This window comes from Corylus avellana, chromosome 10, assembly GCF_965113065.1.
Source record: "Corylus avellana chromosome 10, dhCorAvel1.hap1.2, whole genome shotgun sequence".
Taxonomy (NCBI): domain Eukaryota; kingdom Viridiplantae; phylum Streptophyta; class Magnoliopsida; order Fagales; family Betulaceae; genus Corylus; species Corylus avellana.
In genome coordinates, this window is record NC_142499.1 from 8,579,290 (window position 1) to 8,593,138 (window position 13,849).

Genomic DNA, 13,849 nt, shown 5'->3' on the forward strand with positions numbered 1-13,849 from the left:
ACCGCTTTCACATTAACCATATCTAATATCTTCTTCTTTTTTTTGAGTATATTTATATTAACCATATACTTTCATTTTTTTTTATTTATTTATTTTTATCAATTAAACCAATAAATAAATCGAAAATAAAAAATCAATAATATATAATTATTTTCCATTTCCCAACTCTATCACTACTTCCCATTCCCAACAAAATAAATAGAAAAAATGCCACTCATTTTCTTCTTTCTTTTTAAGTGATATATTTTTTGTCGCTTACAAACGCATGCACCGACTGCATCCGGCATCCTCATGGAAAGCACGCAACAAGACTCCATCGCCTCCTTCTCCTCCTGCGTTCTTCAATAATTATATTTGTTTTTACGAGAATAAAAAAAAAGTTGAAATTTCCGCACTGTTTTTTGTACCTTCACAAGGAAATACCGGGTATTGGTATTTGCTCTGCCTCGCCGCTGACTAATTTATCTTCTTCTTCTTCTTCTTCTTCTTATTTACTCTTTTTTCTCTCTCTAAACCCGCCTTTCTCTTTGCATTCAAAACGACCAACCCGAAACTCGGCGAACAGAGCCCACTGCCATAACCCTAACTCTGCAGTCTGCACCTCCGGTGTATTTTGCCATGGAAGATGAAGACCCAGTAAGCCTTTTTTTGAGTCTTGACAACTGGCAGGAGTCCCAAGCCGACCCAGATGAGCTTTCGCTCTCCCAGGACTCGCCGCCGCAATCTCCCTCCGAGACTTACCTGTTGGGATTTATAATCGCGAATATAGTCGGAATCCAGTACTACTCCGGCACCATCAGCGGTCGGGAAATGGTGGGTCTGGTCCGGGAACCCCTCAATCCGCACGACTCGAACGCCATCAAGGTCCTCAACACCCGAACCGTCCAAGTCGGACACATCGAGCGCTCTGTGGCGGCGGTCCTGGCGCCGTTGATAGACGCTCATACCATTCTCGTCGAAGGCATTGTGCCCAATACTCGTGCCTCGGGAAACAGGGTCAAGATTCCTTGTCAAATTCATGTGTTTTCGAGAATTGAGGCATCTGAGGCAGTTAAATCGGCGATTTCGGGAGCTGGGTTGCACTTGATTTCGGATTCAGACGCGTCGTTTACGCTGTCCGAGGCCATGGTGGTGAAGGAGCAGAAGAAGGGTGGGAAGGAAGGCAAGAGTCTGGATGAGATTTTCAAGCTTGTTGATGAGAATGTAAGCAAGAAAGGTGCGTTGGAACCGTTGGAGCCGCCGAAAGATGTGATCAAATCGGAGCTCTTTGTGCATCAGAAGGAGGGGTTGGGATGGTTGGTTCACAGAGAGAACTCGGACGAATTGCCGCCTTTTTGGGAGGAGAAAGATGGGTCTTATGTCAATGTTTTAACCAATTACCATACGAATGTGCGGCCGGAGCCTTTGCGAGGTGGGGTTTTTGCGGATGATATGGGTTTAGGTAAGACTCTAACTTTGCTCTCTTTGATTGCTTTTGATAAATGCGGTAGTGCTCTTGCTTCTGCAATGCATAGCGCTAGTTTAGAGGTAGAAAAGTCTGATGAAATGGGTGAGGAGAGTGGTAAGAAGGGTAAGAAGGGAAGAAGTAGCAAGAAGGGTGCCCTATCCCGGAAAAAACGAAAAATTGGTGATGTGAGATTGGATGGCAATGTGAAAGGAAAATCTGTTAGTCTTTGTGATAAGTCTTTCTGTGATTTTGGCAGCAAGACAACTTTAATTGTGTGCCCGCCTTCTGTGTTTTCAACATGGATAACGCAGCTAGAAGAGCATATTTGGCCCCGAAAGTTGAAGGTGTACATGTATTATGGGAATCGGACAAATGATGTTGGGGAGCTCAAAAAGTATGATATAGTATTAACTACATATAGTACTCTGGCTACTGAATATCGTTGTTCAGAATCCCCTATGAAGAAGATTGAGTGGTGGCGGGTCATTTTGGATGAGGCACACTTGATAAAGAATGTAAATGCTCAACAAAGTCGAGCTGTCACTGATTTGATGGCCAAGAGAAGGTGGGTTGTTACGGGAACGCCCATTCAGAATGGCTCATTTGATTTGTTTTCTTTGATGGCATTCTTGCGGTTTGAGCCATTTTCAATCAGGAGTTACTGGCAAAGCTTGGTACAGCGTCCACTTGCTCAGGGAAACCAGAAGGGGCTCTCACGTCTGCAGGTAATATTATGTGATAGATTGGATGTTAATGTTGTCTTACTGAAGTACGCTTGCTTTGGGGTTGGAATCTCATGTTCTGTATGGCTAATTGCTTGAATATTTTCCTGAACGTTTTCTCACATGATACTTAGGTTCTTTGCATGTAAAATTTACTGGTTTCCGATATGATTGCAAAGAATAGGGAGTGTCTTTTGTACTGTAAGTATCGTGTATGTTTTTTGGAAACTTATATTGTACTTTCCATTTAGAACAAAATAAAATATATAGAAGTGAACCACAGGAGTTTGTTCATATATCTATTTGAAGATTGTGCTGCTTTTGGTTGTTTCAACTCTTCTTTTTATGTTTCTGGTATGACTTGGAAACAATTTTTCCTTGCCATGTGAACCTTAAATGTCTTAAGAACTCATGAAACTATTGCTTCTTAATCTCTTTCTACTTGATTACAGCTACTGGAATCAATTATTTAGCTTTGCTTGATCCTAACATCTTTCTCTCTCTCCAGTCCCCATTACTCACTGCTCTTTATTTTCTCCTCTGAACATCTTTTTGGTTCAGTTATTTTCTTCTTCAAAGGAAATATCCCTCTTGCCATTGCCATTGCCATTGCCAAAGAGTTGATTTCCAACTGCATATTAAACAATGCTGGGAATTCATCACCAGTATTAATGAGGTATGGTTGAAGGGTAATTAATAATAAGCATTGGGTTTTGATTGTTAGGTTGATATGGATGGCTGATGAATGGTGCTCTTTCCAGTTTATGGGAGAGGGGAACGTGTTATAGTCTTATAGGTGCATAGACCATCAACAATAGTAGGAGTTAAAATAATAATAATAATAATAATAATAATAATAATAATAAGTATAGGACTAAGATATGTACTCGAGGGAATCAACCATGTAACTGTTATACCCATGACTGCCAGATGAAACTAGTACAAACCATGGCATGGGGGAAGAACGTGAATAGAATTCCCATTTCACTCAAATAGAGTTGTCATAATCTTATTTTCTCTATGAAGTAGTGGTTAGCTTTGTAATATACTCATTTAATTTCTCTCTAGATATCACTAAATTGATTTCAATACCTAATATGAATGATGAGTTTTTGCATTATTAAGCTTCTTATTATTTTTTTATTTTTTTATTTTTTTTACTTCCTCTATCCTACTAAGAGTGCTTGTCTCCTTTGAAAAGTCAAAATATTAAGGAGATTGTATCTGGTGCATTAGAACTTACCTAGTTAAGCTTATCTTTGGGGTTTTTTTCCTCTGAGTTTTTAACTCAAAAATATGGGCAACAGTAAAATAAGATTTGTTGGAGTTGATGTTTCATGCTGCCACTTCTGTATTTGATCATATCATTTGATAAATGTGAAGAACATTTTTTTAGCATATTACTAAAGAATCTAGTGTAATTCATATTGGTATAAAATTATGAAATAGAAACTGAGGTACTTAGATTATATGTGGCGAGTCTTGTTGAGCTGTAAGTGGTCACAACATTCTGCCCAAGCCATTCAGTAGTTGATCGTCGAAGATGGGGGTGGGATTGTCTTTAGGCCTGGGAGTTTTCCTCGTCTGGGTAGGCAAGTAGGCCTCCACGAAGGCTCTGTGTCTGATTCTGTTTGCTTGAATAAAGTGGATTTGAGGGCCTGTCCTTATGAGGAGGTGCTTCCCTCTAATCTGAGCACTTTACAGGCAAGCTTAGAGTGGGTTTTTATTTCTAGGGGATGAGCGGGTTCCAGTGCTGAAGTATTTTTTCTTCTCTTCTCCTTCTTCCAAAGAGGTGTTGTAGGGGGCTGTGCGAGTGTAGCAAAGGATGTAGTCTTTAAATTTGCTGAGTTGGGGAGGGGGGGGGTTGGGTAGAAGCAATGCTCTTGTAACCCGGCCTTGTCTAGAGTTGGATTTGTTCTTTGAAGAGTAGCCCATGCCGTTGAGATTCTGTTCAGCAGTTGTTAGCAAGAAAATAGCAGGGACTCTGCCTTTAGCCTGGGTTCTGTAGATAGTGAAGGAAATTGGTCATTTTTTTGTGGGGCTTTCGTGCAAGGGTTTAGAAGAAGAAGAGCTGCTGGCCTTGTTTGTAGCCATTGAAGTGAGCCACTTTGAGCAGGTGTCGGACTGTTGCTCCAATTGAGGAAAAAAGGTAATAGAGAATTAAGAAGGTTATTTTGTTCCATAAACTATTATGCGAACAATGGTAGTGTTTGCCGCGGTAGAGTCAGTAGAGTCAAGGAGAGGGCTGCTAGTCTTTATGCCACCTTCATTGCTCTCATTTTGAAGAAATCCGGGGCTATTGATCTTAAGGACTTTCGGCCTATTAGTCTTGCGAATGGAGTTCATAATATTATTGCCAAAGTCCTGGCCCATAAGTTGAGAAGGATTATGGAAAATATTATTTTGAAGCCCAATAATGCTTTTGTTAAAGGTATGCAATTCCTTGATTCATTTCTCATGGCAAATGAATGTCTGGATAGTAAAATCAGATCTGGTGAGCCAGGGGTGCTTTGTAAACTGGATATTAAAAAGGCCTATGATCATGTCAATTGGGATTTCTTACTTTACTTGTTGAGCAGGTGTGGTTTTGAGGAGAAATGACGATCTTGGATAGCACATTGAATTTTTTTGTTGCCTTTTTTTTTTTTTGGTGTTTTGGTGAATGGCAATCCGTCTAGTTTCTTCAATATCTCCCGTGGTTTGAGACAAGGAATCTTCTCTTTGTTATTATTATGGAGGCCTTAAGTAGAATGCTTTTTGCTATTGTTAATAGGGGTTTTCTCTTAGACTTTTCTATGGGGTCGTGGCACTTTGGTGTGGTTAACATTTCATACTTGTTTCCGTATGACTCTTGGTTTTTTGTGGGGCCCATCGTAACCACCTACTCTATCTATTTGCTTGTTTGTTATGCTTCGAAGCTGTCTCCGATTTGAAGATTAATCTAAATCATAATTAGTTCCTATGAGTAATGTTGATAATTTGGATGGGTTGGCCGGCATTTTGGGTTGTGGGGTCTCTTCTTTGCCTTTGAAGTATTTGGTCTTCCGTTGGGGCCCTTCTATAAGGGCAAGTCTATTTGGGGCAGTGTTATTTAAAAGATAGAGCGTTGGTTGGCTAGTTGAAAAATGATATACTTTCTAAGGGTGGTATGGTTACCCTTGTAAAGAACACACTTTTCAATTTGCCTACATATTTCATGTCTTTCTTTCCTCTCCTAGTGGGCATTGCAAAGCACATTGAGAAGCTTCATCGAGATTTCTTATGGGGTAGGTTAAGCAAAGAGTTCAAATTTCACCTAGTAAGTTGGCCCTAGGTTGGTTCTCCAATCTCCAAGGAGAATTGTGGGTTCAGAACTTGCTGATATTCAATTGTGCTCTTTTAGGAAAATGACTATGACTCTATGTGCATATGGGAGAGAGGCTTGGTGGAGAGTTGTGATGGATTCTAAATTTGGTAGTTTGTGGGGTGGATGGTGTTTTAATGAGCCTCTTGGGTCGTATGGGGTGGGGTTATGGAAGAATATCAAGCGGGGTTGGGGGATGTTTTCAAGTCATACTATATATGGGGTGGGAGATGGCTCCAAAGTTAGATTCTGGCATGATTTGTGGTGTGGGAATAAGGCCCTAAAGGAAGCCTTTCTAGATTTATATGGTATTGGTTGCATGAAGGATACTTCTATAGTGGCTCACTTTGAGCTTTCTAGTGACTTCAATCAATAGAATGTAAATTTTGCTAGAGTGGCTCATGATTGGGAAGTGAATGTCTTTGCCTCATTCTTCAATTTGTTATATTAATTAGAGTGAGATGGAAAGGTGAAGACAAGCTTTGGTGGGCCTCTTCCAAAAGAGGTTTGTTTGATGTTAGATCCTTCTATTGTATCATTGTTTGTAATGATGCCATTCCTTTCCCTTGGAAGTTTTTTTTTTTTTTTTTGGATAAGTAATGTATATTCATTCAAAGCGCAGTGAGGCGCAACCCAATTATTTGGTAAACTAAGGTCCCTTTGAGAGCGGCTTTATTTGCTTGGTTGACAGACTTAGGTAATGGACAACCTTAGGAAGCAGTATGTCATTTTGGTTGATGGGTCACGTGTTGTATGTGCAAGAGGAATGGGAAGTCTGTTGACCATTTTCTTCTCCATTGTGAGATTGCTTGTACCTTATGGAATGTTTTATTTTTCAATCGTTTTGGGCTGTATTGGGTTAGGCCTAGACGAATAGTTGACTTATTTTCTTGTTCGTGGACTGTTGTTAGCACTAAGAGTGTTGTTGTGTGTAAGATGGTGTCTTCTTGCCTTTCTTTGGAAGGAAATAAATGATAGAAGTTTCGAAGGTCGCAAGAAGATGTTGGTGGAGTTTAAGTCCTTTTGCTTTAATACTCTTTATCTTTGGATATTTGTGTTTGTATCTCCTTTGATGCTTAGTTTTCATGATTTTGTTGTTCTTTTTTCCCCTTTTAGTTAGGTGTTTCTCTTGTATACTTGGCTTTGCTTTACGATTTTAATGATATCTCGATTACTTTAAAAAAAAATAATAATAATAATTGTTGGACGCAGGGTTTGTTTTGCAAATAAAGAGAGAATACATTTAAATTGACATATTTTTGTGATAGATTGAATGGGATGAAAGAAATCTTAGTGGGACGCAAGGAGATGTGTTTAAGTAGTTGAGTGTAAGTATTAGGCTTATTGACCATAGACTATGAAATCTATCTATCCTATTGCACTATAGCTGTTCAAAAATTTACAAGCCACCTTGTTGCAATTTTAATGACTTCAACATTAGTATTGGATATATTTGTATACAAAATTGAACCAAGTATCCACTTTTTTTAACTCATGATAGTATCTTGCTAGAAGTTCAGGTCATTATTGGACGAGTTGTTCATGAACTTTTCTTTCATCACCAAGAGTGGGAGGCAACTAGGAAAACATGAAATAGTTTCTTCTGTCAAATTTTTATTTTGTTAGAAATTTATAATGAGCAATTAATCTATGTAATTATGGGGTTTTGGTTTTGGCAATAGACTTGCTTGGGTGGCTGTGTACTAGAGCTGCAGGGTGTGCTCTAGCAACCTTAACTAAGAAAGAAAAGTTAAACTTAGCTAAGGATTTAGTCTACTTTACAAGTATGTTTTTTTATGAAAGGTATTTTCTCATATGGTTAAATATTCAAAGGGGTTATTATAAAGCTGATCCGAAAACCATTGATAGATTTGTTGCATACTGTTGATGAATTATTGCTATATTTGTATCTAGAGAACATTTTTCTTCTGCCGGAAGCAGTATGTTTTAGTAGTCGCACTATTTTGAGTTTAAACCTTTTTCTGGAGCTGCCTGCCTGAAAAAAGAAGATTAAAGACACTTGTAGAGTGAATAATTTATTTACCAATATGTTTTTTTTTTCTTTTTTTAATTTTTTAATTTGTATTGACTTGTAGGACTTTTATCGAAAGACCTATTCAATCAAAGAACATGCTTTACCCCCTAAGCCAAGGCCCAGGGGTAGTTCTTACCAGCATAATTTTGTGCGACACATCAGGTGTTTATTTTAGGATGTTGATAAACCAGAAGACCTTTTTGATGTTTGAGGCAGTAAAAAGTCTGAACTTTATATGTAAACCATGCAATGCACAAACTAGGTTTTAACAGATGAGTTTTTGAATTGTATATATATAACTAGCTACTGGTTTGGAGGAGAGAAAATTGATTCCATTGGAAAAATAAAGAGATCTAGTTAGTAACATGAAGTTGATATCATGGATTAATAAGAAACCTTTTAGGTTTGTTAAAAGATAACAAAAAGGTTTTAGAGCTTCTATTTAGAGAATGATTTCTCTATACTTTTTCCTTAAAAGTGTTTTTCAGTTGCTGGTAATTAATTAAATTGCATCCATTTCTGCTTTTTGATTGCATTATGTGTTTTGTTTTGTGTGATTGATTCATCTGTATGTAATTTTCTAATGCAAATTGGCTATAATGCAACTTAATACAATTTCAGGTTCTAATGGCAACTATTTCTTTGCGAAGAACAAAAGAAAAGGGATTGATTGGGTTGCCACCTAAAATTATAGAGACTTGTTATGTGGAACTTTCTAGAGAAGAACGTGAACTGTATGATAAGATGGAAGGGGAAGCTAAGAGTGCTTTCCGGTATTATATCAATGCTGGTAATATGATGCGCAACTACTCAGCTGTACTAAGTATACTCCTCCGACTTCGCCAGATATGTATTGATTTGGCCTTGTGCCCTTCAGATCTCAAATCACTACTCCCTTCTCAGAATATTGAAGGTACCGGGGGAAATGCAAATTAGTTCATCTATTCTTCTCCTACTTTTTTTTTTTTTTTTCAATTTATTTTTTTAAGTTACTGCAATTTCGTTGCTTAGATTCCATGAAACCCTTCTACTATTCCTAGATAGTTCTATCTTTGCTGTTTTTTATCTGCCATCTCATACTCTAGTCTACATTTTCAGAATTCCTTTGGGTGTTGCGATTTCTGTTGTCTCCTTTTTGCAATAGAGGTGGTATTTTTCTTTAGAGATATTACTAGAGCTTTTCAACTTATATTATAGAAGAATTCTGAAGAGAAGATGGTGGTCTGTTGCTTTCATAACAAGGCATCTGAAGGGTTTATTAAAGACTGCGCTGCCTAAATTTATTGTGTGATAGATTTAAATGCTAACAGCTTAGAAAACTAGCAAAAGAAGAAAGAAAAGGTTAACAGCCTGGAGGTATGATAAGACCAGTGTTGTATATATTATTTTTCATATCTGAAGTACAAAATGTAAGGAATTTGAGTGCAAAACTCAAACACCATAAATGACAAAATGTTACAAAAATATTTGGAAGTGAGCCCTGCATTATTCTAGGCAGAACCTTTGAAGGGTATGATAACAAATTTATTCAAAATATAAGAATTATCATAACATGAAAGAGATATCATAATGTGTTATGGGAAGTATGACCTTGTGGGTTCTTTAATTGTCAGTTTGCAAACAGAGGCTGCACAATTTGGGTGATCAATAAGAGAAGTCTTTTTGTGAAATGTTGCACTTGTATTCCAACACTTTTTAAAGTGGTTTGGTTTTTTCTAAAGGATTTTATACTTGTGTCATTGAGTTGTCATTATCTCATGCACATTACAATCGCTACCATTGTCTTCACCTGGTGTGTTTATTTTGTACTTACAACTTATATATTGATTATAAGCAGATGTATCCAATAATCCGGAGTTGCTGAAAAAGATGGTTGAGGTGCTGCAAGATGGTGAAGATTTTGACTGTCCAATATGCATTTCACCACCAACTAATATTATTATTACACGTTGTGCCCATATTTTTTGCCAAGCCTGTATTTTGAAAACCCTACATCACAAACCCCGCTGCCCCCTTTGTCGGGGTCCTTTGACACAGTGTGACCTGTTCTCAGCCCCTCCGGAAACTTCTGATAATGATGACACTGGAGTACCCTCTTCAAAAACAACCACATCTTCCAAAGTCTCTGCTCTTCTAAAATTTCTCATAGAGTCTAGGGATCAAAACCCAGCTACAAAATCAGTAGTATTTTCACAGTTCCGTAAGATGTTGTTATTACTTGAAAAGCCCCTAAAAGCTGCTGGTTTCAAGATTTTGCGCTTAGATGGGTCAATGAATGCAAAGCGAAGGACTCAAGTAATTGAAGAATTCGGTGTCCCCGGACAAGATGGACCCACAGTTTTGCTTGCAAGTCTTAAGGCTTCAGGAACAGGCATAAACCTCACTGCAGCTTCTAGAGTCTACTTGTTGGAGCCATGGTGGAACCCAGCAGTTGAGGATCAGGCAATGGATCGTGTCCACCGGATCGGGCAGAAGGAGAATGTGAAGATTGTGAGGTTGATTGCTCGAAATAGCATCGAAGAGAGGATAGTAGAGTTGCAGGAGAGGAAGAAGCAACTTGCAAGGGAAGCTTTTGGAGGTAGGGGCCCAAAGGATAGGAGGGAGATTGGTTTAGATGATCTCCGTGCCCTCATGTCGCTGTAAGCTCTTTTTACCCTTACCATATACATGTGTGTGCATGAATATTACATTTGCTAGCGCAAATAGTCGAATGTTGCACCCTCCCATTGCAGAACTTGTGCACGCTTCTAGATACACAGGCAAATCTACACATTTGTGTATATAGAGGATAGATTTTTGGACTTGCCAACAGTTTCTACAAAGTTTAGGTGCTAAAGAGAAAGATCCAAATTGGAAGTTTAAATCCACTTGTACGCTTGGAACTGTGGCCAACAGGAATATATGCAGAATCTTTGAACATTACTGTTAGCTAGGTTTCAGGGCAATGATAATTTTCATTCTCTGCCTTGTTTTGAAACCCTTTAGCAAGTGTAATTTGGGTGGGATGAAGCAATATTTTGATTTGCAAGTGATTGCTCATGGTCATATCATGTTTACAGAGGCAAAATCTATCATGCTTTCTTTTCTCTCTTGTGTGCACGAGTATATTTGTCAATGTGTTTGGATGGTGTTTTTTGTTTTTGGTTTGAAATAGTGTTCTTGACGTGACATAAACGTAAGAACAGTTTTGAGACATGTTTTTTGGTGGGAAACATTTGCTTGCAAAGGAAAACTAGTCTTTTGTGATATTATTCTGGCAATGATAGTTGGAAATATTCTAAAAACTTGTGTGAAGATGGATGAGTTTAGATCAATTGATATTTCTTTTTCCTTAAAATGAGTTGAGGATTAATCCGTGGTTTCAAGATTCACCTTTTCATATGTTTGAAATTGGGTTAGAACCTCAGGTCAACTCTCCATCATTTGTGTCACAAACTTCCCCATTGTGCACGAACTCATCTATCACATTTATTTTATTGATTACCGCATTTTTGGCAGCCAAATTGTCTAATTCAGATGTTCATCTTTCACTACGGAAATAAACTTTTGGGAAAGTAGTGTCAAATCCTGTGCAAGGACCGATCAGGTCATGACCATTACCTTTTGGACGGTTGTGATTATTTGACCCAGTGGTTTGATTTAAATCATAGGATACTTGTGAGTGCAATCCGACAGTAAGATTTATATGATAGTTAATAAAAGTTGTCATTTTTATCATGGATTTGTATCAAATTGATCCCTAAGGTACAAAAATTATGTTAAGGATCTTTGTGGTATGATCCCATATAATATTTTGATCATTCCATAAATAAATCTTTGAGATCTGCTAATCAATTCATAAAATATATTTATACAATCGATATACCAATACAAAAAGGCTGAACACAAGCAGTATCATTTTCTTTTTGTTATAATTTATTTTTTAGGCAAGTGCAGAAGCAATATTTCCCATATTCGATTACTCTGATCACTTCCACATCTTCTACAACATTCAAGCCCCATGCATTTGAGTATGCCACAATTTTCATGAATTTTGCCGGTGAGACTCAAGTCTTGGATCATATTAAATAGAACAATTCTTGTTGAAGGAGATTTTTGGATGGTTAGATCGGCAATAAGTCACTCTCTACCCGGTTGACGTCATCTGGAGGGGGCTGGCGCTCTGATGCGTAAGTCAGTCAAGCTCATTTTGAAGAGAAAACTAAGTAGAGAGTTCAAGAGAGGAGACCGTACTCGTGCCAGGGTGGTGTACTTCTTTTTATGAGAGAGGCTCCTTGTCTAATATGGTTTATAGGGCATTATTATTTGGGAAGATCATTGATTTATTTTTCTGATTAAGTTGAAAAGGAGAGAACTCAGTTGCATCTGAAAATATGAGAAAGCTCAAAAAGAAATCCAATATAAATTAATAATTTTCTGTGCGATAACAGATTCAGACCCATTTGAATGTAAGATGGAATGGAAGTACTAGATGGGCCCTTGTGAAGAGGCTCACATGACTAATTCCCCTTGGGCCACAACTGTGACACAAAGATATGGCGGGTTACTAGAATGGAAGCCATGCTCCCACTAGACAATTGGCCCAAACACAGCTTGCTTGAGCTTTGAAGCACACATCCATACCCTATATGAAAAGCAATGTATAATAGAAATTAGGGAATGACAACTAATTAAAGGGTGGTAGAATTCATGACAACTGCCTTATGAGACACACGACATAAATGTCATTTACCCTATATAAGGTAAGTATGAGGTTAGACTCAGGTTTGCTCGTATGCCCTAATCTCCATCTATATTCTTCATTTTCGTCTCTATATACTTTATAGACTTAAACATCGGAGGTGGCATCGGTGCTCCCCTACCTCCTTTGCAGCAACCCCGAATTGAGGACTAAGCATGAGTGGTCACTGGTTAATTGAAAAGGAGAGAACTCAGTTGCATCTGAAAATATGAGAAAACTTAAAAAGAAATCCAATCTAAATTAATAATTTTCTGTTTGATCACAGATTCAAACCTATTTGAATGTAAGATGGAATGGAAGTATTGGATGGGCCCTTGTGAAGAGGCCCACAAGACTAATTCCCCTTGGGCCACAACTGTGACACAAGGATATGGCGGATTACTAGAATGGAAGCCACGCTACCACTAGACAATTGGCCCAAACACAGCTTGCTTGACGCACACATCCATATCCCATATGAAAAGCAATGTATAATAGAAATTAGGGAATCACAACTCATTAAAGAGTGGTAGAATTCATGACAATTGCCTTATGAGACACACGACATAAATGTCATTTACTCATTTAGCCTATATAAGGTCAGTATGAGGTTAGACTCAGGTATGCTCGTTTGCCCTATTCTCCATCTATATCCTTCATTTTCATCTCAATATACTTTATTGAATTAAACATCGCCGGTCTAACTTTGGTTGTCTTGCAAAGACCCCAAATTGAGGACTAAGCATGAGTGGTCACTGGTTAATTGAAAATGCGAGAACTAAGTTTCATCTGAAAATATGAGAAAACTCAAAAAGAAATCCAATCTAAATTAATAATTTTTTCTGCGATCACATATTCAGACCCATTTGAATGTAAGATGGAATGGAAGTGTTGGATGGGCCCTTATGAAGAGGCCCACAAGACTAATTCCCTTTGGGCCACAACTGTGACACAAGGATATGACAGCTTACTAGAATGGAAGCAACGCTCCCACCAGACAGTTGGCCCAAACACAGTTTAGTTGAAGCACACATCCATATCCTATATGAAAAGCAATGTATAATAGAAATTAGGGAATGACAACTCATTAAAGGGTGGTCGAATTCATGACAATTGCCTTATGAGACACACGACATAAATGTCATTTAGCCTATATAAGGCCACTATGAGGTTAGACTCAGGTATGCTCGTAGGCCCTAATCTCCATCTATATCCTTCATTTTCATCTCTATATACTTTATTAACTTAAACATCGGAGGTGATATTGTTGCTTCCCTACCTCCTTTGCAAGGCGCCAATATGACTTTGGTTGTCTTGTAGAGACCCCGAATTGAGGACTAAGAATGAGTGGTGACTGGTTAGTTTTCTTCATCAACGTAAGAAAACTACAAGAACTCTAGACTACTAAGAAATAAAACCTGTTAACATGTTTCTACTCTTCCCAAAAAAAAAAAAAAAAAAAAAGAGTAATAAAACTAATTAGCAATCATAATGACATTATAAAGCATGTCACGTCAATTGAGTATGTTAGAAGAATACAAAATAACATTTCTTGATAATATTAACCTCATATTGCTTTTTC

The 13,849-nt window shown here is 37.9% G+C and overlaps 1 protein-coding gene across 1 annotated transcript; it reads left to right on the top strand.

Annotated features, from left to right (window-relative positions):
- The first annotated feature begins 249 nt into the window (after positions 1–249).
- On the top strand, positions 250–10,633 carry LOC132162077 (DNA/RNA helicase protein). The gene is made up of 3 exons (XM_059572325.2): positions 250–2,172; positions 8,169–8,460; positions 9,385–10,633. Exons 1-3 carry the CDS (start codon positions 619–621, stop codon positions 10,188–10,190), a joined length of 2,652 nt encoding a protein of 883 aa, XP_059428308.1. The 5' UTR covers positions 250–618; the 3' UTR covers positions 10,191–10,633.
- Positions 10,634–13,849: the final 3,216 nt, after the last annotated feature.